This window comes from Cricetulus griseus, assembly GCF_003668045.3.
Source record: "Cricetulus griseus strain 17A/GY chromosome 1 unlocalized genomic scaffold, alternate assembly CriGri-PICRH-1.0 chr1_1, whole genome shotgun sequence".
NCBI lineage: Eukaryota > Metazoa > Chordata > Mammalia > Rodentia > Cricetidae > Cricetulus > Cricetulus griseus.
This window is the reverse complement of record NW_023276807.1, coordinates 189,165,992-189,193,773: the sequence shown is the minus strand read 5'-3', so window position 1 is coordinate 189,193,773 and position 27,782 is coordinate 189,165,992. Positions and strand designations below refer to the sequence as shown.

Here is a 27,782-nt window from a genome sequence, read left to right as displayed (position 1 = left end):
CCACCAGCTCTGTGACCTTAGTTAACCTTCTCAAGTCTCAACCTTTTCCTTAGTAAAGTGCAATTACCGATGAGTATCTCTCTTCTCAATCCCACCAAAGTCAGCCGGCGAACTCTGAGCCACGCTTGGAACACAGAGTAGTGGTGAAGTTACTTTGTTGATACTGGTAGTGTGCGTGTTTAATTCCAACAAAGCACTGTGCCCAGGCGACTTGTAAGAGTCCAGAAAGTGAGGGGCGGGGCCAGAGGCCACTCGTCGGCCTGGGGTGATCCGGCGCCCCGCCCCGCCCCCGCCCCGCCCCCATAGGCGGGTCCTTAGGAGACTTAATGCGCCCGCCCGCAGCGCACGGTCTCGGCCGCTGCCTGTCGCCGCCTGAGCCGCTGCTGGCTCTGTGTCTCTGCCCTAGGAGTCTTCGTCCTCGCCCGACCGCGCAATGGAAGGTTACCACAAGCCGGATCAGCAGAAGCTGCAGGCCCTGAAGGACACAGCCAATCGCCTGCGCATCAGCTCCATCCAGGCCACCACCGCCGCTGGCTCCGGGTGAGCGCGCGGTTTTGGCAGGGTGGGGAGCCGGGTCCCGCCGTATCGCTGGCTCAGTGTCGCGCTGCACGATGTCGCCATGAGGGCGGCGGCGGGGGCGCGGTCAGATGGCGGAACCTTCCGCTTCGCCGGCCAGGATCGGCCGCGTGGGCCTCGGCCTCGCGAGCGCCTCCAGCCGGCCCGGGTTCCCCGGTTCCCGCTGCACCCAAGCGCGCCTCCGAGCTCCGCGGCTGCACCCGGAGGCCACCATGACTGCTGGCGGGAGAACCTGGGGCACGTGTGGGCCCCAGCTCTCTCCACCAACCTGTTGGTTCCACTGGCTTGCAGATGGGGAAACTGAGGTTCTGGGTTTATATCAGTTGTTCAAGGTCACAGCGAGAGCTGGCATCTCAGCCCTTACAGTGTAAGCGGAGAATGTGTGCAGAGCCCATTTTGCAGGAGGCTCGCGGCCCACCCTTCTCTGCATCTCTAAGCACGCTCTCCTCCTCTACTTTTATTCCTACTCCTGCCTTTTGTGGGTAGGGGTCCTGCTTTGGATCCCGCTCTGCCCAGGACTTCAGGGTGGGGGCGGGGGGAATGACTCGTGTTCGCAACACCCCGGGCATGGGAGAAAAGAAGGGAGGCTAAGAGCAGACCCGAGGCGGGAGGTTGGAGTGCGAGGCCAGAGGAAGAAGGTTAGCAAAGCTTGTAGAATGAAGGGGCGAGACCCACACGGAAAAGGAAGTTCTGGGGTAACGGTGTTTCCACACTGGGCCGTTTCAAGAAATTCTGAGGTCTCTATCAGGCCTGGTGTGAGACCACTGAGACAAGGAGATGTGGGCTTATTGGAATGGTTGGGGGACTGGGTTGGGAGTGTTCAGGAACCCAACCAAGCTGTGAGCTTAGAACAAAGACCAGAATACTGGCTTCTGGCCAGTTCCATACAGGCCATAGCATTAAAGGAGTTGATCTCTCTGGTCTTGTAGCGTGGATTCCTACTTACCCCTAGTGCTTTTGAGACGGGGTGTTCTCAGGAGTTTTGGACTGGGAGCCCTTTGCCACCCTACTTCCTATGCACCCTTTGGACCTGTTATCTCTCTTGGGTTTAGATCGTTGCCTGTGGTATAGGGTGTTCCCTGCCTTCCTTTCAACACTGTCTTTTTTTTTTTTTTTTTTTTTTTTTTTTTTTTTTTTTTTGGTTTTTTGAGACAGGGTTTCTCTGTGGCTTTGGAGGCTGTCCTGTTACTAGCTCTTGTAGACCAGGCTGGTCTCAAACTCACAGAGATCCTCCTGCCTCTGCCTCCCGAGTGCTGGGATTAAAGGCAAGCGCCACCAACAGAGTAGCCGGCGGTGGTGGCTCACGCCTTTAATCCAGCCACAGAGAAACCTTGTCTTGAACCTTCCCCCCGCCCCCCAAAAAAACAAACAAAAAAACTGTAGGTCTTCACGTCAGCCTCTACGATTCCTTCAGGTCTAGTCAGGCGGAGCAGTTACTAACTGGTACCTAGCCATGCAGCCGCGAATTCTACAAAGCTGGATAAGCTTGCAGACCTTGCCAAGATCAGGGAACAACTAGGTGTGTGTGTGGGGGGGGGGGTTCCTGGAGTGACACAGCATCCTTGATTCCTTTCTTTTAGTCAGTTTACACGTGAAGACAAACTGGTAGTCAGTGGCTGTTTAGTTCTGCCTGGTGTGGGGCTGGCTTCTCAGAAAGTCCTCTGGGGCACATAGGCAAATCAGTCTGAAGAATGAATGAAGGGACAGGGGAAAGTCAGGGATAGCTTAGAAAAGAAATTAAGTAACACTTTCAGCTGGAAAAGAACTTATTGCAAAGCAGAGGTGGTCTCCAGGGGGAAAGGTTGCAAGTGGCTACAGAGTTGCAAGTGGCTACAGAGTTGCGCCCATGTTTACATTGTATCCTTAGGAATTAGATACTCTAAAAAGTTTCTAGGTGCAAAATGGAAGGGGTCGGTATGTAAACTATGATGTGTGTGCTTGCTTGCATGTTTGGGTTTATTTTAGGTGCAGAAAAGTACTACTTGGAGAAACGTTGTTTTTCAGGAGGAAGTAACAATGCCCCTCAAGCCCTGTCACAAGAGATTTTGAAATGTGTGTGTAAAGAGTGGTATGTGTGTACAGAAAATATTCCAGGAAGGCTTGAGAGGGAGTGTGTTTTGGCTCCTTCATGCTTATTTGGAGGCTCACTGCAGGGAGTGAGTTCCAGCAAGTGAAGGTAGACACAGTACTGAAGTTCTGACCCAGTCAGTTGTAGATAGCTGAACGGACCTCCAAGTGATAGGTCCCATCTTCTGGTACAATTTGGAATCTGGTAGAGAAAGAACACTTTGGTCCAGCCTTCACTGGGTACCCACTGAGGCTGGGCACCCTATCAGTTAGGGTGCAGGTTGCTGGTTTCAGGATGGCAAGCAGTCCTGAGTGAACAGTATCATATGCAATAGACCTCACCAGGCCACAGAAAGTAGCCTCTGCTGGGAGCCGGGTAGACAGAACATCCACAACATCCACAGTGGCCTTTCTGTTGAGTCAGTACCCCAGTGGCAGGACTCTCTGGGGTCATTTTCTTCCACAGGCTGAGTCAGCTGTGGTAATAGTCCAACTCTTCCAAGCTTTAACAAAAGGACATTCCAATGGCCTTGTCAGAAGTGGCCAGGTTGCCGAGGCCTCACCTTGCAGGGCTAGACTGTGGAGCCAAGTGTCTGTGGATGTGCCACAGTCGGGCCTGATTTAAAGGGAAAGTAGTCTGTGCTTTCAGCTAATCCCTCAGTGTTTCTGATCCGAAGCTTTGGGGAAAGAAAGTACCTGGGAGGATAGGGTAGGCCCAGACCTGGCTTGTGAGCACCATAAGATAGGTCTAATTCATCTCTGTTCTGAACAGTGATGTCCTTGTCAGAAGGATCCTACTGTCAGAGCCTCAGTTTCTCTAACTTTAAGTGATGGGATCATAGAAAGGTGGTTAGTCTTTTTTTTTCATTACTATAACAAGATATATGAGGCATTCTAACTTTACAAAGAAAAAAAAGTTTTTGTTTATTTTGGGTTTTTTTAGATTTCTTTATTTTATGTGTGAGTGTTTTGTCTGCATTCATGTATGTGTACATACCTGGTGGCCATGAAAGTCAGAAGAGGGCATTGGATCCCCAGAACGGGAGTTAGGGATGGTTGTGAGCCATTGTGTGGGTGCTAGGAATTGAATCTAGGTCCCTGGCAAGAGCAAAAGGCACTTCTAACCTCTGAGTCTGCTCTCCAGTCCAAAGAAAAGGTTGTTGGGTCTTTTGGGTTGTTGTCATTTCTTGTAGTTTTAGATGGAGAGAATCCAAACAACATGGCAAATGAGACTCATGGTGGGAGAATGTGTGAAAGTAAGAAATACAGCAAAAGCCAGACGGTGGTGGCACACACCTTTAATCCCAGAGGCAGGCAGACACCTGTGAGTTTGAGACCAGCCTGGTTTACAAGAGTGGTTCCAGGACAGCCTCCAAAGCCACAGAGAAACCCTGTCTCTTTAAACAAAAAAAAAAAAAAAAAAAGAAAAGAAAAAGAAAGAAATACAGCAAAACGGGAAGCACACCCCTACATCCCCCATGGACCTTCCAGTGTTCTGTCCCACCTCCCCCCTGCCTCTGCACCCGGATCCAAACCATGGCTTTCAAATCAAATCCCTTAGGAGTGAGCAGGCTCTGGGGTCCCACCCCTGCTGTTGAAGGGGTTAGGGCTATATCCCTGTTCCCCAGCTCTGGTATTCAGGGGCATTTTGACCAAATGTGCAGAGAGCCCTCTCAAGACTCTAACCCCTGTGTGACTTCAGCTTCTTTGAGCAGAATGGAGCTTCCAAGGGCCAGCTTCTCCTTTCAGGCTGCCTGGGGATGGCTGACTCCTACCCCTGCCTGGCTCTGACTGAGGCAAGAGCAAAGCAGTTGAGATTGCCCCAGCAGCAGCAGCAGCATTTCTCAATTGAGGGTGAAAACACCTGGCAGCTCTTGAACTACTGGGCTCTTTGCCTGGGCCAGCCCTGAGTCAGCGGAGCTAACAGGACAGTATTCCTTAAAGCTGGGAGCAAGGTGTGGGTGCTGGATTAGGGTCTGCTGGAAACCATCTCATGGCTCCCTGTGAACTCAAACTGGCTCCTAGACTTGACCTATTGTCTTCCTAGAATCAAGAGTAGTTAGTTCTCTTCCCTGGGTGTTCAAGGCATCCCTGAGGCCAGGGACCTGGACAGAGCTGGGGTTTTAGGTAGGGTGTGTCACATCTAGAGGTGAGGTAGAGCAGAACTCACCCTGGGGCCTCTTGCTTAGAAGTTGGTTGCATCCATGGATGGAGAAGAATGTGATGGCTACAGACTGTACAGCTTGTCTGGGAAGTGCAGACACCCGGGAACTTCCTCCCTTGGGCTTCCTCAACACTGCTCTCCTCCTTCACAGACAGATCAGTAACTGCTCAGTAGAGGGGCACTTTGCAGAGAAAAAGGTTTTAAATGTACACTTCTGACTGGCTTGGGGGAAGGGGGGAGGTATTAGAGAGTGGACCCAGAGGCAAGTACTCTCTATCACTGAATTGTAGTCTCGGCTAATTCTTAGATTGTGTTGCTGTTAGTTTGGGGGTTTTGTTTGTTTTTGAGACAGAGCCTCTCTGTGTAGCCCTGGCAGTCCTGGAACTCACTTTGTAGACCAGGTTGGCTTTAAACTCATATCCCCCAGCCTCCCAAACACTGGGATTAAAGGTGTGGGCCACCACTGCCCAGCCGAGTTATTTATTTATTTATTTATTTATTTATTTGTTTGTATCTACATAGTCATTTATGGCAATTTTACTGAATTTATCACTTTTCATTTTAGGGCATTCCCCAGCCTCTGAAAGACCTCTCTTGTCCATCTGCAGTTTCTTCTCTTCCCACACTGGGTCAGCTTTCCTGTCTCTGTAAATTTAATTCTTCCGGATATTTTATCATAATGAAATTGGACAGAATGAGGTCTTCTGAGTCTGGCTTCTATTATGTAGCATAATTTGTAGATGTCCATGTGGGAGCATGACTTTTCATGCTTCATTTCTTTTCACAGCTCCCCATTCCCTTGTACGTCACACATTTTCTTGCTTTTGTCCTAGCCCTACTGGTGACATGCATTGGGTCTCTGAACCAGTCACTTGGCTTCTGAGGACCCTGACAGTCTCAATCCCCAAAAGAGAAGCACGTTAGACCTGATCATGGATAATGTCTGTATAGCTATTAACTGAGCTGCTTCAGAAGAGGTAGAATGGGACAGAGATCTGAAGGAGTGGTCTGAGGTCCAGGTCAGGTTCATTCTGGGTGGGAATCAGCTCACTGTCTGAAGGACTTCCATCTGACACCCTGAATTTATTTAGAAACAAGGTCTTACTATATAACACTGGCTGGTCTTGAATTCGTGGGAAACAGTCTTGCCTCTGCCTCTCAAGGGCAGAGATTATAAGCGTGCACTACCACACTCAATTTACCAAATATAGGGGAAGGGAGAATAAGCTGAGTGTGGCAATCCACAGCTGTAATGGCAGCTCTGTTTTGAGGACCCCAGGGATTCAACCACCAGCCTGTCTAGCCGGTTGGTGAGTTGCAAGTTCAATGAGAGACCCTGCATCAAAAACTAAGATGGGAAGCAATGGAGAGAGGCTATCTCTTTGTCCTTTCATTATCTCTCATTCTCCCAGAAAAACACCCTGAATGCCCCTCTATTCTGTTGTGTTATAGTGTGTATAAATTGTATTTGTATACATTCACGGACAATATGGTCTTCTCTATTATGTCTCTGGTATGCTTTTTTCACATGCTGTGTTTGTGAGGTAACACTGTATTTCATTCATCTATTCTTTTGATGCATGCAAGGGTTGGTTCCTGATCATTCCTGGCTGTTTAATGTAGGAACATTTCTTGTTTGCTCCTCAGGGTACACATGGAACATATGTTTACATTCTTCTGTATGCTCCTATATATGGGCTTGCTGCATCTATGGGGCTCAGTGGCCATCCAGGCTAGCTTAATTGGTGAGATTGTCTCAAAAATTAACCAAGGGCTCCAGCACTCGGGGAGGCATAGACAGGTAGATCTTTTTTAATTCGAGGCCAGCCTGGTCTACAAAGTGAGTTCCAGGACAGCCTGAGCTGTTACACAGAGAAACCCTGTCTTGAAAAACCAAAAAAAAAAGAAAAAACAAAGTGGACAGCACCTGAGGAGAGACCACCAAGGCCATACCCTGGCTCCTTCAGATGCACAAGTACATCTGAACATGTCACACACAGATCTTTTCTCTGCTCTCTTTAAACTCAGTCCACTTGTCACACTTTTTTTATTTTTATTTTTTGTTTTTCAAGACAAGGTTTCTCTTTAGCTTTGGAGCCTATCCTGGCACTCACTCTGTAGACCAGGCTGGCCTTGAACTCAGAGATCCGCCTGCTTCTGTCTCCCGAGTGCTGGGATTAAAGGCATGAGCCACCCACGCCAGGCCACTTGTCACACTTAAGCAGCTTGGTCTTAGCTGTCATTTCCAGTACCCCCTTGGGTGCCCAACTCTTTTCTTTTGTAGATTTTAAGCATCAGAGGCAGCCATAGTGAGACCATAATGAGTGCTTGGGCTCTCTGGTTTGTTCATTCATTGAGAAACCTTGAGACCCCTTGGGGGATCTTCTCTTGCCTTTTCCTGCAGGGAAGCCCAAGAACAGGAATGAATGCTGTAGGAGTGGAAGCCCTCCTGGAGAGGGGACCAAGGAAGCTTGTGTGTGATCTGGAGAAGGCCACTGTGTTTGGGGGGTGGAGTGCAGGGAGAAACATTACTGGGACCTGGTCCAAACTGTGCACTTTCTGGGTAGACTGAACTTAGGGAGGTTGTAAATGACCCCTTGGGCCAAGGAAGCTTGCATTTTTTTTTTTTTTTTTTTTTTTTTTTGCTTTTTCAAGACAGGGTTTCTCTGTGTAGCTTTGGAGCCTATCCTGGCACTCGCTCTGGAGACCAGGATGGCCTCGAACTCAGAGATCTGCCTGCCTCTGCCTCCCGAGTGCTGGGATTAAAGGCATGCACCAACAATTGTGACTCCTGTGCAGCACAAAGAACAAACAGGCAACTACCTCCACCCCTCAACCCATATCTTCAGACATGTTCTACATAGCACCTGCAGTCATCTGGTTCAGGCAGGCTGGATTGCAAGGAGAGTTCAGTCCTGAAGCTACAGGCCCCTAGGCTTCTGGCCCAACAGATGTTCTAGAAATTTGGTTATAAAAGTGGGCATGTCTCCTTCAGGACTCAGAACTTTACAGTTTGCAGCATCTTCTCTCAATCTTTGGCTCATTTCTTCTCTCTTACCTGGAGTGACAGGTGAACCAGAGTCCTGCCTATAGGTGAGTAGTTGAAGGCCCTGAGAAGTTTGGCACCTTGTGCCCTTAGCCACTAGGGCAGTGAGTGGCCAATCCACTTTGTACCTTAGCATTAGCTCTCACTGGGCTCCCCAGGCCCTTTCACAGCATCCCCACTCATAAACAAAGAAGCAGAGTAAGTCATCCATCCCACGTGGTACAGCTCCTCCCACCACCCCACTCAGAGGACACATTGCTGTGGGAGAAGCAGGGAGGACTAGGACTCTTTATAGGGCTTACTTGGTGGATATGAAGACTATGTCAACAGCTGACTAGATGTGTTGTAGGTATCTTCTATGGGGGCCTAGCAAGGAAAGCTTGATTCACTGGTTTGTTCCACTTAACAGCTTGAGGGATCTTTTGTAACTTTTCACCTTTTTCTATGTCTGCTGTGTGATTTTGGACACCCCTCTGCCACAGACATCTCTGTGCCATCCAATTTCCCTGGGAGTCCTTAGTTATGGCCATGCCGGAGTGTCACCCTGTGGTCAATAGGTGGAGTCCCTGCCTCTGTCTTGCTCCTTTGGGCCCTTCCTTCCCCATTCTTCAGGGCTTCTATATAACAAGCCATGTTATTACCCACCTCCCCTCAGATTTTTACTGCATTCATTTTTTTAATTTGAATTAGAAACAAGATTGTTTTACACGACAATCCCAGTTCCTACTCCTTCCCCCCTCCCCTACCACCCCCCCCCAAACTAACGCCCTACCTATCATATATCTTTTCTGCTCCCCAGGGAGGGTAAAGCCTTCCATAGGGGGTCTCTAGAGTCTATCATATCCTTTAGAATAGGGCCTAGGCCCACCCACCCCCCCACCACCCCCGTGTGTCTTGGCTCAGAGAGTATCCCTCTATGTGGATCATTTTTCTTTTTTAAGATTTATCTTATTTTTAGTTGTGTGCATATGGGTATGGGCATGTGAGTGTAGGTCAGGAAGGACAATTCTCAACTGAAGTTGGTGCTGAGAGCAAGGGATCGGGGCCCCTGTGTGACAGACAAAGAGTTTCTTGTTTACATGTCCTCACCTCCCTCTTTTCAGGTGTAGTGTCTTTCCCCCCATGACCAGGAGTTCATAGAGATGGTTAAGTATGAGGCTATTGTGTGTTGGGAATGTGAGAACTAAACCAGCATGACAGTTTTGGATTCCTCTACTAACCTGTCTATGCTGGGAGCTATTTACCCCTAACCTGATGGGGACCCCAAGAGGGAAGGAGGCTGCTGGTGTGACTCCCACCCAGGGTTGCATGTGCCCTTGGGCTTGGCATTGGCATGCTTTAGTGTGAAGCATCTTGAACAACAGCATCAGGGCCGAGCCAAGCTGTATGTGCAGGAGGCAGACTCTGGCCCCATTCCAGGCCAGGGACCAGGCTAATCAAGGGATCGTATCAGGCCTGAACTGACCTGGCCTCTAGGATATAATCCTTGTGCTTTTCAAAACCATTCAGGTATCAAAACAAGATTCTAAAATAGAGAACCTACTACTCCAGAACTGGAAGGGTAGGTTCTTGCTTTTTGCCAGCCCCGCCTCGGCTCTTATCCACAGGCAGGAGGGGTTTTGTTTTTATAATGATAGTCTTTGTGGAAGATGAGCTTGTGTGTTGCATGTTTCTGAATACTAGCTTTCAGAGTGTCCATTCAAAAAAAATAACCAGAAAACTGAAGTCCAGTATTTCAGGTTTGCAAACCTCCCCTTAATACCTCTGCCCATGGCCCCAGTAGACCCAGAGTGGGCAGGATGCTCCTTTTATGCAGGTGGATTCTGGGCAGTCTCTGGGGTGTGGCTCCTTGGTCAACTGTATAGGTACTATCTCTCCTTAACTAAGTCATTAGATTCCCTCTAGGAACACCCATATAGGGACTAAGCTCTACCTGCGCCACCCACCTCCTATACTGAGTACTCCTGGGAAGATATGGCAGTACCTGGTACCCACTAGCCACTCTATATCCTGAACCACCAACAGTACCCTCCTTTAAACCTATACCATGTTTCTAAGGAATAGGAGCCAATGACTCTCATGAACCAGACCTATGTGAGACTCCTCAGAACTGGCTTCCCCAGGCCCCTGACACATGGCCCGAGTGGATATTGTAGGTCAGGGTCTAGGGTCAGGATGCTCATGTCTGTCTTCTCTCCTTGGCCACAGCCACCCCACATCATGCTGCAGCGCTGCTGAGATCATGGCTGTCTTGTTTTTCCATACCATGCGCTACAAGGCCCTGGATCCCCGAAACCCTCACAATGATCGCTTTGTGCTCTCCAAGGTAAGAGCCCTGCTGCCAGCCACACCTACCTGGAGCTGAGCCCTGTGGGGACCCTGGAATGGTGAATGGTAGCCCAGTCCCAGCCCCCCTTCCCTTTATGCTTATCCTACTCCTCCCTTCCTGTTTTGTGCCAATAAATTGAACATGAGCTGAGAAACCAATGCCCAGAATTAATGGGTTTCTCCTCAGGTACCCTAGTACATCAGACTAACAAAGATGGGTAGGGGACAGTGAGCATGTGTGCTCAGTTTTGATGCTGACAGGTGGAAATCCAGGTCTGGAGATCCCATGTTGCCTTCTGCCTAAGTCTCTCTGTATTGTGCCAGCCTTCTGAGGGCCAAAGCTTGCTCTCCTTGTGAGTGGCAGTCCACTGTAGTTTGGGTGTATGGATGCCCTATGTTTCCTCTTCTAGTAAAAATCACAGCTGCCAACCATACCCTGATTGCCCGAAATCCACCTGTCCTCTGGCCTAACTCAGCAGCCTCCGGTTTCCCGGGGCAGGCCATGGAGCTTAGAAGTCTGTCCAAGAATGTCCCATGCCAGAAACAGGGATTAGGGTGGCGGCTGCCTGCTGGGGTTTTGGACTTGTCCAGCTGCACAGCTGTGCCCCCTGCACCTGTCATGGTGCCTACCCTCTTTGGCTGTGGGAACTTTGGGCCGAACACCAAGAGTCTGGAGAGGGATGAAAGGGGAGAAGTGGCCTTCACTGGCTTCCTCATCTGAAATGGATATCCTGGCTGGCCAGCTCAGCCAGGCCCCAGAGCTGCATGTGGAGTAGGACTAACCCTTGCAGCTCTGTCTCTGACCTCCTCCTTGTGCCCCTCCCCACAGGGCCATGCAGCTCCCATCCTGTATGCAGTCTGGGCTGAAGCTGGCTTCCTACCCGAGACAGAGCTGCTGAACCTGAGGAAGATCAGCTCTGACCTGGATGGGCACCCTGTCCCAGTAAGTCACCCAACAGAGAGTCTCCTGGACCTCTGTTTCATCTTCTTTCCTAGGCACAAGGGAGAGGAAGGGGCAGAGAGGAGCTAACTGTGGTAGGGAGGGAAAAGAATTTTAGTTTGCCTCTCAGTGCCAGGCTGATCCCAGCACATGCTGTCGTATCACAGACGCTGCTGTCTAGGTGTTCACTAGGGTCGAGCCCTCTCTATCATGTTATAGTCTCTTACCCATCTCTAGCTGCTGTATGTGATAAGCTGTGTTTACATGTGAGACAGTTGAGGCTCAGAAGGGTTTAGTTCCCAACCTGAGGTCACAGTTTACTAGAGGGCAGGGTTTGGAATTTAACCCACTCCCATAGTGACTTTGCTTTCTGAATAAGAACTCAGTCTCCCAAAGAGCCTTCTGCTGGGGTGGGACTCACTGGCTCTGGGTGAGGATGCTGCCCTGGCTGCCATTGCCAGAGAAGCCAGGACCCTAGGGGGTGAGTTAGAAACAAACATCTCTTTCCTGGCCCCTTGAATAACTGTGGATCTCTCTGATGACAGAAACAAGCCTTCACCGATGTGGCCACTGGCTCCCTGGGCCAGGGCCTGGGAGCTGCTTGTGGGATGGCCTACACAGGCAAATACTTCGACAAAGCCAGGTAACCCACACTCCCTACTCCTCCTACCTTTGGTAATTTTGAAGGGGTTTCTCAGTGGTCCAGGCTTAGCCCCTCCTACATTGCCCCTGGCTCCTCTTCTTGCCTGACTGGGGCTAAGTAAAATAAACATCTGCCTTCTGTCATCAAAGCCCTGAAGATGGTAACATGACCAGCAACCTTTTCAGATGAAACTGACTCAGATATAAGGGACCCTCCCAGAGTCTGTCTGTCAGGCCAGGTTTGCACCCTGAGTGCATGGTGTTAGCACATGCCCTCAGTCCAGTGCCTGGGACCTGGAAGTGTCAGAGGCCTGCCTCCTCATCCCCATGTCTGACTGGGCACCAGGAAGCCTGGCCTGGGCTGCTTGCCTTCGGGCATGAAGAGGATTAACTTGTGTCTGGAGGGCTCCAGGGTTCTTGCGTCACCTCCCATCAGTGGGTGGGTACACCCTGGTGGGTAGGTTAGTTATTCTGGTGGTTTGTAGAGCTCGAAGTGCCCTCAGGACAGATTTCAGCCACTTGATCAGCTGTAGACAGGTTGTGCCTAGGAAGCAGAGTGAACAGGCTGCTAGGAGTAACCACTGGTCCTAACAGTTCCTCCAGTCCACCATATGGGGGTTTCACCTGAAGAAGCTCCACTGAGGGGAGGGGTGTGAGGAGTCACTATGGAGAACACTTACCTAGACCCTCTGGTCTTACCGAGTGTCCAAAGGGCACACCCATGTCTTCAGGTGCCCTGTGGGCAAGGAGCTTCCTAGGAGGGCTGGAGGGAACTGACCTATAGCCAGGGACATCCCACTTCCCTGCAGGCCAACCCTGCTGAAGAGAAGCCACAGCCAGGTCCCTCTGGGGACAGGTGGCTTCAGGAAGCCTAACTGCCCTGCCCATACACTGGGAAGCACCTGTTATTCACAGGAAGTTCTTGGGGGGCAAGGGAGCTTCTGGATCAGCTTGCTAGGAGAACCCCAGTCCTTCCAGGACCTAACTAACCCCTCAGTCCAGGGTTACCCACAGCACAGCCCTCGTTTCAGTGTCTGACTGAGCTTTAGGGTGAGCATAGCTACACCCAGAAATGATTCATGCTGCAGTGAAGTGTCGCAGAGAATGAGGTGTGTGCTTAAGAATATTATCTGGCCTAGACCCAGAAATGTGAGTTAATTATTCCCTACAGTTGCTCGAAATAATTCCCTGTGAAGGATCGTTTCCTGACCACGACATAATAGAACAAACCAGTGAGGGAGAAGGGTTTTAGTGGGTTCCCTGAGGCTGTGGTGGCTTAGAGCCAGGGTTAGCTAAGGCCTGAGCCCTCATACAGTAAGTACCATGTAAGAGGTGGGAGAGTGAGGGTGAAAGGCCAGGGCACCAGGAGATTATCAGGCCTAGCCAGGCACACAGAGGTAGCTACTAATAGAGTCAAACGAGTTGCTGGCATTCTCTTCCTGCAAGCTCTTTTAAAAGTTTTTTGTTTTGTTTTGTTTTGAGTACATTTTTGCATCAACAATGATACAATTTAAAGAAAAAAAGTTTCTCAGTGTTTTCAAATTCCTGGTATGTTGCTCTTTGAGATTCAGTGTCCCAGGGTTTTCAAAATTATGATATTTTAGACATGCCTGACAGTCTTCATGTTGTTATTTATTTGCATAGCTAAAATTCTTGTTTACAAGAATAAAATACGGGGGAAACAGGTTCCAGTGCCCACCTGGGGTGAACAGTATTTTTTTTTTATGAATATAACTTTTAAAATAAATCTTTATTGAGATGAAAAAAAGGATAAAATACACTAAGTTTAGTAGCATTACAAAAAACTACATCTTAGAGACATGCTTAGTGGAAAACATAATTTAAAATCTATGTCTCAGCTGGGCATTGGTGGAGCACAACTTTAATCCTAGCACTTGGGAGGCAGAGGCAGGCGGATCTCTGTGAGTTCGAGACCAGCCTGGTCTCCAGAGCAAGTGCCAGGATAGGCTCCAAAGCTACAGAGAGAAACACTGTCTCGAAAAACAAACAAACAAACAAAAATCCTAGTCTCCTGGAAGCTAAAAGCCACTGTGTATTTCATGTGGACACTGCCTGTTTAGCATTGAGTTACAAAGCAGTAATTGTTAAAAAGAGAAGAAATGTGCATGGCCTTAGCTCTCCGTTTCATTATTTGTTTGTTGTTTTCTGGTTGCTGTGGTTAACCTTGAATTTGTGATCATCCTGCCTCTGTTTCTTTCATAAGTGGCTGGGATTATAGACACACATCACCAAGTCTGGCTCCCTTTTCTTTATCCTTAATCCTTTCCCTAATTTAAATCTAATATATTTCCACCACATTAAATCTGCATAAAAAGATTTACAAATTTGAAATCCTAATATAAGTTCACATTCTGCTTTTTAAAACACTAACTGTTTCCCCCACCCGCCTCCCGTTTGTGGTATTGAGGAAACGAGTGTGCATGCCATGGCGAGGTGTGGAGATCGAGGGTAACTTGAGGACAATAAGGGACTTGGGGAACTGGACTTAGGTGGTCAGGCTTGGCATCAGGTACCTTTGCCTGCTGAACCCTAAAATATCTAAACAGGTCTGCCATGGCCATCTCCTCAGTGTTAAACTAGCAAGAACTGCTGTAGTGTCTATAATGTCCTGTCCTGGGGGCCTATCATTAGGCAATCTTTTGTTGGTTGTGCAAGATAGTTTCTACTTTATCTTAGTTCTGCACTCACCTTTGCAGCCCCTGACCCTTATTGTTGTTTTGTTGTTTGGTTGGTTTTTTTTTTTTTTTTTTTTTTTTTGGTTTTTCGACACAGGGTTTCTCTGTGGCTTTGGAGGCTTTCCTGGTGTTGTTTAGTTTCTCCTCTAATCTTGTATAGCTTTTATTAATGTGATCTAGAAAATAGAGTAAATGGAATCTATCAGCGTTAAGCTGGCATGCTGGGCAATGTGTGCCTTTAATACCTGAATTCAGGAGGCAAAACATGTGGATTTCTGTGAGACCCTATCTTAACTACAAAAACAAACCACACGCATTAGGCTGGCACCTGAAACTAACAAGGTTTTGACTGTTTTCTGTGGTTTTTAAACATATCTCACATCTTTGATTTTTTTGCAGGGCAGGGTGACTGAAGGCTTTGCCTATTCTGAGTTAGTACTCTTCCACTAAGTTACTCCCCCAGCCCCAACATCTTTGAATTATTTTGAACCCTGATGTACAGAATAAGTCTAGTACTGACAGTTTTGTCATTGACTGGGTGCCTTAATTTACAGCTTCCTGAGAGCCCTACTAAGACAGGTACTTAAGTGGATCACAGTATAGAACCAATCCCTAACATTTGACAGGTCTCGTATCTCCAGCTAGGGTTAGCCCAGGCTTCTCTATGCACCCTCATCTATTTACCCTCATTCCCAGCATCTCAGAACCTTAGGATACCCTCCTTTCCTTAGTCTTTTGACCCTACAGGGCCAGCCTTCTCTCTGATCTTGAAGTACAGGCTATGCTGTAACCCTGCTTGGCTCCAGGACTTTGTGAAGTGGGTGCGCAAAGGACACAGCCATCCAACCTCCCTAGAAGTTCTTTCTGGAGTCAGGATCCCCACATGCCTGCCTCTCTGGCTCCTATCATGGAGGTCCTTTTGGGGGGCTTCTGTATCAGATCAGAGCTCTTTTGGGGCATTTAGGTCCCTGGTAACCTTAGGAAGAGCAAAGATGGCTTGAGGAAAACTGCGTTCCAGAAAAGCATGAGTACCAGCGGCCCCACCTAATAGACACCTTACCAGGAAAGCCCCAGCCAGCGAAACATGCAGGAAGCTCTCTGGCCTGTGCCAGAGTGCTGAGTCATGCTGACAGCTCTGGCTGCCTGGCTCTGGGCCTGGAGTCATTTTGAGGGCCTTTCTCAGTAGCAGCTAAGGGATTGTGTTCCCTGTGAGCCTGGCCAGGCAGAACCACACAGCTGAACATTTGGCGAGTTGTAGGGGTACCCCCTTTCCCACCCTGACACCCCTCCCTCTGCATTCCTAAATAGTAAGGAGGTGACAATCCAGGACACAATCAAATATGTAACCTTTAGACACAAGTCCTTTGAGCTGGATGTTTTCTTGTCCTCCATGGGTTTGGGGAATTTATCTCAAGGAGGTCATTCAGCTCAGGGCCCTGCACAAACCATGGGCAGGCCCACGATGGAGTCAGTTACTCTTGGCTACTGCTACATCACCTCCAAATCCTCACCTCTCTTGGGGCTAGAGGGGTCTCTGAAAAAAATTCCCCTGCCTCTAGCCTCACCCCACCCTCTCATGGGGCCAACAAAATCTCTGTTCTTTTGAGAAAGGTATCCTGATTGCATACTCTTGTCTTGAGACCCTGCTTTGAGAAGACCATACTTGCCTGTGTTGAGGGGAGAAAGGCCCAGGATAGGTCTGGGAACTTCAAGAGAGCCTACCTGTGAGGCAAATGGTCCCTATGCTGAGAAGCTGTGCCTATTCTCTTCTCCCAGGTGGAATGAGCCTGGTTCCCAAGGTCCCATCTATCCAGTGGGGGTGGGTTAGGGGCTTGTCTTTCAAGCCCGTTCAACCACTCTTTCTTTAACTCTTGCCCCAACAGCCCCAACTCTGATTCTTATTAGCCAGTCCTGGCAGCTCACTTGTGGTGAGTGGGGGAGCGTTAGTATGCTAATGATACTATTGACCTGCCGTGTCCCTGCTGGCTGCACCACTGTCTAGTTGGTTTCTTGGGAGGGTGGTGTTGAGGGCCTCATTCTCCCAGGAGAGAGGGACCAGCCCTCCCACCTGCCTTTTTATTTTGTCCGCAGCTATCGTGTCTATTGCATGCTGGGAGATGGAGAAGTGTCTGAGGGCTCTGTCTGGGAGGCCATGGCCTTTGCCGGAATTTACAAGCTAGACAACCTCGTTGCCATTTTTGACGTCAACCGTCTGGGCCAGAGTGACCCAGCCCCTCTGCAGCACCAGCTGGACGTCTACCAGAAACGCTGTGAGGCCTTTGGGTATGTATGAGACTGTGGCCTGAGAAGGCTCCTTTAAAGCAAGTTTATTTCCACAGTTGCATAGCTTGTCACCTAGACACTAGTCTACTTTGGGGAAGAAGAGTACACAGGTGTATACAGGCCAAGTCCACGAGGCTGAATGGGACATGTGACAAAGGTGAACATGAGTTGGCTAGTCCAACCCCAGCCATCCCTCAGAGTAGAAGCAGGCTTCCTCTCTAGTAAAATGGTGTCAGGTTTCCTAACTTCCCACCTGAGGCTTCAGTGACAATAACTGCAGAATAAAGTGTTATATAAAGCAGCTAAGGGATGTGCCAGCCTGAGAACCTCCCCCCCCCAGCATTTCTCCTCATCTCCAAAGACAAGATGCTCTGAAATTGGGGGCTCTGAGGTGCCATATGGAGGGGAGGACTGCAGGCAGGGAAGCAAGCTCAGCTGGGGAAATAAATTCGGGACTTAAGAGCCTTAAGTGGGGCAACAGTGGCTGCCCTTTACAATGAATCTGTGATTGTCAATGAGAATACCTGTCAAAGTTGTCCTGACCTTACAAAGGAAGAAAACTGGGGTTAGGAATGTTCTTTCTGTTGGGAAGATAAGGAAACATCCACAAGGTGTCTTCAGGGTCTCCCCAAGCTAGTACCAGTCTGGAAATTTGACCATACCCTGGCCATACCGCCTGGGGTCTGTGTGTGTAATTCCTTGTGCCCTCATATAACATGCTTTATGACCTTAGACAAATTACAGCATGTGTCTTGTGTGTGTACATTCACACATGTGTTACGGAGGATGAAGCCAGGGCCTCCTATGTTTAGCAAGCACTAATACCACTGAGCTACATCTTTGGTCTACTGCCATCTTTATTAATATACCCAAAAAGATGGTGGTGAGGGCATAGCTCAATGGTAAAGCCCTTGCCTTGGCATGTATAAGGCTCTGGGTTCGATCTCTAATGGGGGTGAGTGCGGTGAGGTATTAAGGTTCATAGAGCTGTCCCAGCTCCTTGACAGAGATTAGATAAAGTGGTTGAGTATATAAAAAGTTTGCAGCATCTGTGGAGGAACAGGTGTACACTGAGCCAAACATTTTATGAATCTAATAAAGGTGGGTTCCAAACTCAGTGCATTGTCTCCAAAATATCTTAGGAGGAAATGAGCGGATCAGGAAGAAGGACAGTACATGATCTAAGCTTTGAATTATTTGAAAGGAGGGAAATTAAAACTAACCAAAGGAAGCAGAATAATGTAGGGAAAGAAAGTCCAGATTGGAAACAGTAGTGTCTTAGACTTTGCAGCTGGAGTTTGGCCATGGGGTGTTATGCAGGCAAGCTCCCAGATGCTGGGTCACATCTTTCCCCAAGGGGTTTTCAGGGTACTCTGGCACCTGGCTGCCCCTTACCCTGTGCCACATCTGTCCCCAGTTGGCACGCCATCATCGTGGATGGACACAGCGTGGAGGAACTGTGCAAGGCCTTTGGCCAGGCTAAGCACCAACCAACAGCCATCATCGCCAAGACCTTCAAGGGCCGTGGGATCACAGGTCTGTGTGTATTCCTCATCCCCATAGAGACCCTTGTGCCTGGAGAAATGCCTGCCTTTGGTCATTTTCCTAAAATGACTAGTCTCAACTGAGCTATATAGACAGGCAGAAGTTTCCTGAGTGAAACAGCCCCTGTACCCTACCTTAGTATAAGGTGTCAATTAATGGGGTGTCCCTGCCAGCCCAGCCATCTGCCCAGAGTTACAGTATACCATGGTGCTGTGCAGCCCAGGAGCTCCTGCAAAGACCTGAATTCTCCAAGGAAGCAGTGCAGAGTTCTTCACCAGGCCTTAGACGATGGTTCCCTGCTTGAGAGTGAAGCAGGCATAGTCCCTCCCCAACACCCAGGGTTGGAACTCCAGATCCCAAGGCCTCATTTAACCCTTGCCTACTTTATTTTTATTTTATTTATTTTTTTTGGTTTTTACAAGACAGGTTTTCTCTGTGTTGTTTTAGAGCCTGTCCTGGAACTCGCTCTGTAGACCAGGCTGGCTTTGAACTCAGAGATCTGCCTGCCTCTGCCTCTCAAGTGCTGGGATTAAAGGCATGTACCACCAATGCACCGCCTACTTTAAAGATAGAAAAATTAAGCTATAACTAATCAGAGACAATGAGAACTCTCACCCCAGTTCTAATGGTTGTAATAAAAAAGACAGAAAATAGACCCAGGAATATGTGGCACATGCCTGTAATCCCAGCACTTGGGTGGTGGAGGCAGAAGAGAGTAAGGTGACCCTCAGCTACTTAACCAGTTTATGCCAACCTGGGTTATGTGAGACTGTGTCTCAAAAGGAAAGGGGGGGGGGCGCTGGCAAGATGGCATGATGGATAAAGGTGCATGCTGCCAAGCCAGACAATTTGAGTTAATCCCTGGAACCGACATGGAGATTTGGAGATGTCTCAGACTGCCTGGTGCTGCCTGGGAGGGTTGGTCTGTTCTTGGATCTACTTAGGCTACAGTGACATAGTTGACCTCAGAGGGTATTAAGCCTCACTGGTCCCCATACGGTGATGCTCTGAGGAGATGGGAGGACCGCACTCTGCTCACAAACTTAGAAGTTCTCGCTCCCTTCCGGTCGTCAGCTTCATCTTCTAGCAGAGAATTCTCCCAACTCCCCCAGGACCGAGTCTGGGTTCTCCAGCATGGGCTGCAGAGCCTGGGGCAAGGGCCTACAGGGACAGTGGCCAAGGGGACAGGCATATGCCCATCTGCTCCTCCTCTTCCTGTCCATCTGTGCCATTTCCCTGAGTGGTGGGCAAGCAGATGTCCTCTGTGTGACCCTCCTTTTCTGTCCCTGGTAGTGCCCAGTTCTTTTCTGTGACACCACCATTCCCATGATTTTCCCCTGTGGAAATTTCCAGCCTGACCTTCTGTCTTTTCCTGTCATACCTACAGGGATCGAAGACAAGGAGTCTTGGCATGGGAAGCCCCTCCCCAAAAACATGGCTGATCAGATTATTCAGGAGATTTACAGCCAGATCCAGAGCAAAAAGAAGATCCTGGCCACACCCCCTCAGGAGGATGCCCCTTCAGTGGACATTGCCAATATCCGCATGCCTACCCCACCCAGCTACAAAGTGGGGGACAAGGTACCTAGCTTGGCTCTTGTGTGAAGTGGCTAGAACTGGGATGGGGCTGGTGTTTGGTTTCCCAAGGTTTCCCAAGATGTGCCTTCTAGAGAGCTGTGAAACAAATGAGTCTGTGCCAGAGAGGGAAGCTTGGGCTTCTTATCTGTCCCTGATGGTTATATACCTGTAGAGGCTCAGAGAGGGCAAGGGACTCGCCCTTTATCACACAGTAAGCTTCTAGTTGAAAAGACTGCAGAGTTCAGGACCTCTTTGTGGTCTGGTAAAAAGCTAGGCAGAGCTGTCTATGCTTTTCCCCAAGTAAAGCCCTTGGGGCAACCTTCAGGCTCTGACCTCTAGGCCCTCGGTTTTCTTGTGTTTTGACCATTCTCAGTCTCACTGGGCTTATTTTTTCCTGTTGTTTTCAGTTTCTTTTGTTGTTGTTTTGTTTTTTTTGTTTTGTTTTTTTTGTGTGTGTGTTTTTTGAGACAGGGTTTTTCTGTGTAGCTTTGGAGCCCTAGCCTGGAACTCTGGAACTCACTCTGGAGACCAGGCTGGCATCGAACTCACAGAGATCCGCCTGCCTCTGCCTCCCGAGTGCTGGGATTAAAGTGCACCACCGCCAGGCTGTTTTCAGTTTCTTGACACCAAATTTCAGTGTGTAGCTCAAGCTTGGCCCCAAGACTCCAGACCTCAGCCCTACACATGCCTCCGTGGCACTCAGAGTCTTTGTTCCTCCCCACAGATAGCCACCCGAAAGGCCTATGGACAGGCCCTTGCCAAGCTGGGCCACGCCAGTGACCGAATCATTGCCCTGGACGGGGACACCAAAAATTCCACCTTCTCGGATATCTTCAAAAAGGAGCATCCGGACCGTTTCATTGAGTGCTACATTGCCGAGCAAAACATGGTGGGTACTGGGATAGGCTGAGGGGCATAGCCAGCCCAGCTGCAGAACTGCCATAATGGGGCAGCCATATTGGCAATGCCAAATGCCAGCCGTGTGCCAGCTCAGAGAAACTCCAAGACCAACTAGGACCCCACATTGACCTTTGATCATAAATAGCCACTTTGGGGGTAATTATTCCTAAGAGACAGTTACACATGGGAGGAGGGTGTATGTAGGACAGGTGTGGTGGTAAAGGGGACCTGCTGGTGGTCTATATAGAACTTTTTTTTTTTTTAAGATGGGCTTTCATCTAGCCCCGGCTGCCCTAGGTTTCAATATGTAGCTAAGACTAGGCTTGAATTCCTGATACTCCTATATACCGAGTACTGGGATTACAGACTGCCACCATACCTGATATCAAAGGAAAATGGTTTTGAGGGATGTTTTGAGATGGTTATTTCAAGCCATAGGGGTTGGGAAACAGATTACATATAAACAGAAGTCTCTCATGAATTAGCATGATAGGACCACAGGCTCTTCTACTTCCCACATGTGGCCTCAGGAGGGTTCTGGACTCCCTGCTTCTTCAGGGCTGATCTGTCCTTCCTGTCCTCAGGTGAGCATTGCTGTAGGCTGCGCCACACGCAACAGGACAGTGCCCTTCTGCAGCACTTTTGCAGCCTTCTTTACACGGGCCTTCGACCAGATTCGCATGGCAGCCATCTCTGAGAGCAACATCAACCTCTGTGGCTCCCACTGTGGTGTGTCCATTGGTGAGTTTAGATGTGATGCTTGCACCCACTTCCTTCCTTGCCTTAGAGCAGTGGATGTGGAGGGGTTGGGACCAGGGTGCCAGTCATCAGCTTCTTCTTTTCAACACCCCAGGGGAAGATGGGCCCTCTCAGATGGCCCTGGAAGATCTGGCCATGTTTCGGTCAATTCCCATGTCAACTGTCTTTTACCCAAGTGACGGAGTGGCGACAGAGAAGGCAGTGGAATTAGCAGCCAATACGAAGGTTAGTCATGTGGTTGTTCTTTTTGAAGCTAGCTCTTCCATAGAAAGGCAGAAGAAGAGGCCAGCACAGAGGCAGAGTTGGTCACTGGTGGCCCAACCAGGAAGAACAAAACACACCATTCTTAGTGCATCATGGCAGGCAGTCCTGGTTGATGTGATGTCTGCCCTCCTTGAGTGGACCTGATGGTTCATTCAGATCAAGAGCTGCCCTGCCACAGACTAGCATATAGTTTCCTGTTTCTCACCTGAGAGTAGGAGCCAGCCCTACTGAGGCGTTCTGGAGAATAGCCCCTCCAAGAGGTCAGGCCAGTCCACCTTCTTTTTGCTTCCAATCTAAAATTAGCCAAGCTGGGGATGCTGCTCACATGTGTTCAGAGCCACAGAGGACAAGCCCCGTTACCTGCTCTAGCAGTTGGGACACAATGACTGTAGTTTATAATTGATGGCTGGAAGAAGCTTGCACCTAGGAAGAGTGGCCCTCTAAAAAACTCCCTCTGAGGTCTAAGCATTGTCCTATATTTCTCTGTTTGTCTGTATTGATCTTAGGGCATCTGTTTCATCCGGACCAGCCGCCCAGAAAATGCCATCATCTACAGCAACAATGAGGATTTCCAGGTTGGCCAAGCCAAGGTCAGTGCCCTTCATGTCTGAGCAAACCCCAGAGGGCTGCCAACCCTGCTGCTTAACTCCCACTAACAGACCCTACCCAGACCCCTAGTGTCTGAACTTCACTGTTCACATGTCACCCCCAGGTAGTTCTGAAGAGCAAAGATGACCAAGTGACGGTGATTGGAGCTGGTGTAACCCTGCATGAGGCCTTGGCTGCTGCAGAGCTGCTGAAGAAAGGTAAGGAAGAAGGGACCAGGACAATCACAGACTGAGCGCTGTCTATGTGTTCTGCGTTGAAGGTTATACAGATTCTCATCTAGTTAAATGATGACAATAACTGAAGCCACCCTTTGAGTCATGCCATGTCCAACAAGATGCTATGTCCTAGGACTGGTGACTGTAATCCTAACCTGTGGTCCCAGTATATCATATCAGAGGCCTTGACAGTGGGGCTGGAATCACAGCTCAGCCAGGCTCTAGTTAAATAAATTACTCACCATCATTGTGCCTGGTTCTTAGGGCTATCCTGAGGACTTAGGTGTGACTTAGCATTAATACTATTCTAGGTATTGATGTTAGCGAGAGATACGGAAGGGCAGGCATTAGCCTCCTCTCAATAGGATCTCCAGACATGTCACATCTCAAGCTATGAGCAGCAGGAAGCGAAGGGTAGTGGCCTCAGAGTGGCCCGTGTGATGTAGAAGCAAACAGGACTGAGGCTGTAGCAAGATAGGTCTGAGAGATCAGGAAAGCCCATCCGGGTAGGACATCTGGGCAGCTGGCTGTGGTGAGCGTCTAGCTCTTCTTTTGAGAAAGTCTTCTTCCCATCATTCCATAAACCTTTGCTCTAGAGCATACATCTGAAGCCCCCCTTTAGGGTGAGGGCACCCACATTCATTCCACTCTGTCCTTGGACAATCCACAGGGCACACAGCTGCCCAGGATCTCCCAGAGGGCATTGGCAAGCAAAGGCTGGACAGTGAGAACAAGGGGACAGACAGCCCCCAGAGAGTAGTTCTTCCTAGGCCTATAGCTATGAGACAATCCCCAAGACAGCCCGCTCAGGATAAGGGGTCACTGAAGTTCTACCTCAAGGCAGAGCACAGCATCAGCCTGTGTCTTAGCTGTGTCCTGGTCTTCCCTCACAGAGAAGATCAGCATCCGTGTGTTGGACCCCTTCACCATCAAGCCCCTGGACAGGAAGCTCATTCTTGAGTGTGCCCGTGCAACCAAAGGCCGGATCCTCACAGTGGAGGATCACTACTATGAAGGTAATTGGGCTGCACTGGACCTGGTAGGGAAGGCTAGAGGAAGGGGCAATGGCCAGGGAGTCAACGGGTTGACAGGTCTTTAAATTCCTCTGAGGGCAGTCTGCCTTTGCGACTCAGCACTGGAGGGGGTTCATGGAGCTCAGCCTGCCAGCCAGCAGCTATGAGTTAGCTGGGTCCCTAAGCCAAAGCCCAAAGCCACTTAAGAGGCCAAAAGGCTATGGGTTTTCTGGCTGCATACATACACAATGTCTTTTTTAGTCCTTTCAAGTGTCTTCTACAAGTACGTGCCACTTCTTTCTTAGAAAAGTCTCCGAGGAAGACGTGAGCTTAGACTCTAAGGTCAAGTGCACTACTTGGGGTCAAGCTGACCTTCATCTACCTGTACCACACATGTGTGCACACACATACTAAATAAAGAAATAAAGGAGCCAGAAAGTCTCAGCAGTCTTCCAGAGGACCTTGGATTAGTCCCTGTCATACACACAGCAGTTCACACCAATCTATAACTCTTGGTTTTTCCAAGACAGGGTTTCTCTGTGTAGCTTTGGAGCCCATCTATCCAGGGACCAATTAAAAAAAAAAAAAAATTGCCGGGTGTTGGTGGCACACGCCTTTAATCCCAGCACTTGGGAGGCAGAGGCAGGTGGATCTCTGAGTTCAAGGCCAGCCTGGTCTCTAGAGCGAGTGCCAGGATAGGCTCCAAAATTACACAGAGAAACCCTGTCTCGAAAAACCAAAAAATAAAAAAATAATAAAAAAAATTAATTATATAAAGCTAAGTGTAGTGGCAACCTCCCTTTAAATGCCAACACTTAGGGTGCTAAGACAGTGAATCTTTGAATTCAAGGTCACCTTGACCTACATAGGAATTTCTAGACCAGCCAAAGCTACAGATAAAAATGGATGTAAGGCTCAGTTGGTAGAGTCCTTGCCTAGGGTGCATGAAATCCTGGGTTCCATCCCCAGCACTGCATAATCAGGCAGGGGATTTACACTTGTAATCCCAATACTCTGGGGGAATAATTAATTAAAAGGATCAAAAACTCAAGGTTGTCATCCTAGACCGCAGTCAGTTTGAAGCCATCTTGAGCTATCTCAAGGAAAAAAAGATTGAGAGTGCACATTTGATCTTAGAATAAGTAACGAGTACTGTGATGGATTAGTGATGTCTGCTCTGGCAAGGGGAGTGGTGTACGTGCAGTCTGCCATCTTGGGCTCAGAGCTAAGACCTATATGACCTTCCTTTCTCAGGTGGCATAGGTGAGGCAGTGTCTGCTGCAGTAGTGGGAGAACCTGGAGTCACTGTCACCCGCCTGGCTGTTAGCCAAGTACCAAGAAGTGGAAAGCCAGCTGAGCTGTTGAAGATGTTTGGTATTGACAAGGATGCCATTGTGCAAGCTGTGAAGGGCCTTGTCACCAAGGGCTAGGGGGGAGCCCTAGAAGGGCTGCTGGGTGGGGGAACTCCACATTCCTGAGAGGTTCTGGCAAGGTGCTCAAAGATGTACTGAGAGGAGACATAAATATATGTTTTGAGAAAAATTAACCCTGATACCATTTTTTTCTTTTTGACATGAACATATCCAGTGCAAGTTGTGGGAAGAGTCATGGGAGAGGGAGACAGCTGGCACTCTCGGCTTGGGGTCAGGGTCTAGGTGTCCCTAGGAATTATCTTCCCCTGTCCAGCCTCTCCTGGCCACAGCCAGGGACTCTCACTGTAGCCTGCCTTTTAGCCAGTCTAGGATCCAGAGCGCCCCTCACCAGTGTGCCCTAAAGCCAGCAATGTCCTAAAGGAGGCTGTGGAGTTCCCTCCTGGCTTAGATACTTTCCTGGGTCCTGCATAGCTACTTCATGTCCCCCAAGGCCCTGCAACTCTGTTGTCAGAACTTGGAGTAGAAAGATTTGTTTGTTCTTTGTCTTTGTCCTTTGTGGGGACATGAGCCACTGGTAGGCTCCCTAGGAAACACTCAGTGGCCGTGGGGAGGATGAAGCACATTTGTAGAGCTATGTCTGCCCTTGAGTCTTGACAGAGGGAGTGCATCAAATTGTGGTCAGCTAGTGAGCAGCTCGGCCAGATCTGGCTGTGCCAGGGACTGTGTGGCACCCACTCCAGAAACGGCAGGGAAGGTAGGTCTCCAGGAAATGACTGGGACTTCTCACTGGGTGACTAGGTTCAGGGTAAACCCTGAAAGGCCTTGAGCCCCACATATCAGGAAGTCCTCTTCAGTGAGAAAAGCAGGCAAGCTATCTCCCTGCCTGGGACAACTGAGGGACAGTGGGAAGGGGCTGCTTCTCAGCCAAGAGTTTGGGGCCCTGACATAATTACAGTGTTGTTGGGTTTGTTTGTTTGTTTGTTTGTTTGGTTGGTTTTTTATTTGTTTTTCTTACATAGTTCGTTTTTTTCATAACAACAACAAAACAGTAAACCAAAAAACCAGAAGTTTGGGGGGTGCTTGTTCGCCACCTGGTGGTCATCTGTGGTACTACAACACTAAGCACACACACGCCCCTCCCCCCCCATATGTACAAATCTGAGACCAGAGACAAGGAAGGCTCTGTGTTCTGAGCTCTGAGCAGCAACTGCTCCCAGCAGGTGGAGGAAGTGGCCTTACTGAACACCTCCAGTACTTTGTATGCATGCCTTTTATTTACTCTCTACTACAAAATACCATTTTAGAGGTGTGGCTCAGGAGACCTGCCACTTGGCCCAATATGGAAAGTGAAGGACTGCAACTTTGGTTTTTGTGACTATCTTTTTTGTCCCTGTGGCCTCCTTAAAGGAGAAGCTATGTAGTTGGCCTTATGAAGAAGTCCTTGTCCTGAAGGATGATGGGAGCAGCCTACAGCTTAGTGCCCTGTGTGTCGGCAAAGTTGCTGTGCTCTCTAGAGATGATGGGCATATGTAAAGATGTTTCCAAAAGCAAAAAGGAACAAGGATACCCAGCTATAGGACCTATGAGGCTCTGCTGAGCCTCTACCTGATATGAGCCCAAGGATTTGAGCAGGATTAGCTAATGCAAGGCAGAGGGATAAGAGCTTGAGTTGGTGCAGGGCTCTGAGAATTCCATAGGTGCCTGGGCCAGCTGCCAAGTAGTTGGCAGACTTGTATACAGATGGCTTTGAGGAACAGGTGGGGGTGGCTAGACCACTTGCTAGCTGTATAAGGCCCTGGAATCGGTCCCTAGCATGGTAAGGGGCGGGGGTTGGGGGAACACTTGGCTTCCAAAGCAGAGATGAGGGGATGCTAACTCACCTTTGGGATGCCCAGCCTCTCCAAGGCCCACACTATCCAAGGAGATAGTGAGAGCCTCAGCAGGCAGGCAGATGCCTGGGGAGTGAGCAGGCCAGCAGAGCTCCCAAGGCCTGTGGGACAGTCACTCAGACCCAATCCTACAACATCAAAGACTCAGGAAACTATGACCTTAAGGGAGCCAAGGGCTCTAAGGAATGAGCCTTAGAAACTGCTGCTGCTTTTTTGCTGCGAAGATTCCACCGTGTGCTGGAATCCCAGACACACGGCGAACCTGGGGAACATTTCACTCCTCCCATAGCCCCTGAGGAGATGAGAAGCCTGGGCAGAACTTCTGAGGCTTCCTTGTAGCTCTTGGGCCTGCACAGGGCCCAGGCTCCAGGCTGCACAAAGGCCAGAGGTCTGACTTTTCCTATACCAGTGAGTGTTACAATAAATCTTTCCGCCAAAAGCCGCCTGAGCCCCACCGCTATGTGTGAGCTTTACGCCAGCTACCCGCCCGAGTTAGGCCCAAATGAATACACAGACACTTGTATTAGGTTCAAAGCTGCTTGGCCAATGACTAGGATTCTCATCTGTTAACTCAGTCTTAACTATCATAAACCTATATATTTTATAACATTTATCTTATCTGATGCCATATTGGCGTCCCTCCTTGCCGGTGGATCACATTGTGCCCCCAGAGCAGGAGCAGAGGGGAAAAGAGAGACCCTTCCTGTTTCTCCTTCACTTAATTATGAGTCTCCTTGCTATGTCACTTCCTACCTGGATCATCACTTCTCTACTACTTTCCCAGACTCCTCTTTGACTCCTAGTCTTGCCTAACTTGCCGTTTCATTGGCCAAGCAGAGATCTTCAATCAAGAGAATCCCATCTAACATGGACTGGATACAATCCATTCAAGACT

General features: G+C 49.1%; 1 protein-coding gene across 1 annotated transcript; it reads left to right on the top strand.

The window, feature by feature from the left end:
* Window positions 1-433: 433 nt before the first annotated feature.
* Tkt (transketolase) lies at window positions 434-25,171 on the top strand. The gene is made up of 14 exons (XM_027389585.1): window positions 434-540; window positions 10,062-10,179; window positions 11,011-11,124; window positions 11,667-11,764; window positions 16,551-16,742; window positions 18,160-18,278; window positions 19,675-19,868; window positions 20,590-20,754; window positions 21,350-21,506; window positions 21,619-21,749; window positions 22,295-22,378; window positions 22,501-22,594; window positions 23,506-23,628; window positions 24,880-25,171. The coding sequence occupies exons 1-14, from the start codon at window positions 434-436 to the stop codon at window positions 25,053-25,055; spliced, it is 1,872 nt and encodes a 623-aa protein (XP_027245386.1). The 3' UTR covers window positions 25,056-25,171.
* The last annotated feature ends 2,611 nt before the right edge of the window (window positions 25,172-27,782 follow it).

What these genes read in the sequence shown, in the direction of transcription:
- Tkt (XM_027389585.1), top strand. Translation starts at nt 434, where the DNA reads ATGGAAGGTTACCACAAGCCGGATCAGCAGAAGCTGCAGGCCCTGAAG. An exon ending in CAAGGGCCGTGGGATCACAG is followed by an intron (nt 18,279 to 19,674) that starts GTCTGTGTGTAT and finishes TCATACCTACAG; the next exon opens with GGATCGAAGACAAGGAGTCT. An exon ending in CCACTGTGGTGTGTCCATTG is followed by an intron (nt 21,507 to 21,618) that starts GTGAGTTTAGAT and finishes TCAACACCCCAG; the next exon opens with GGGAAGATGGGCCCTCTCAG.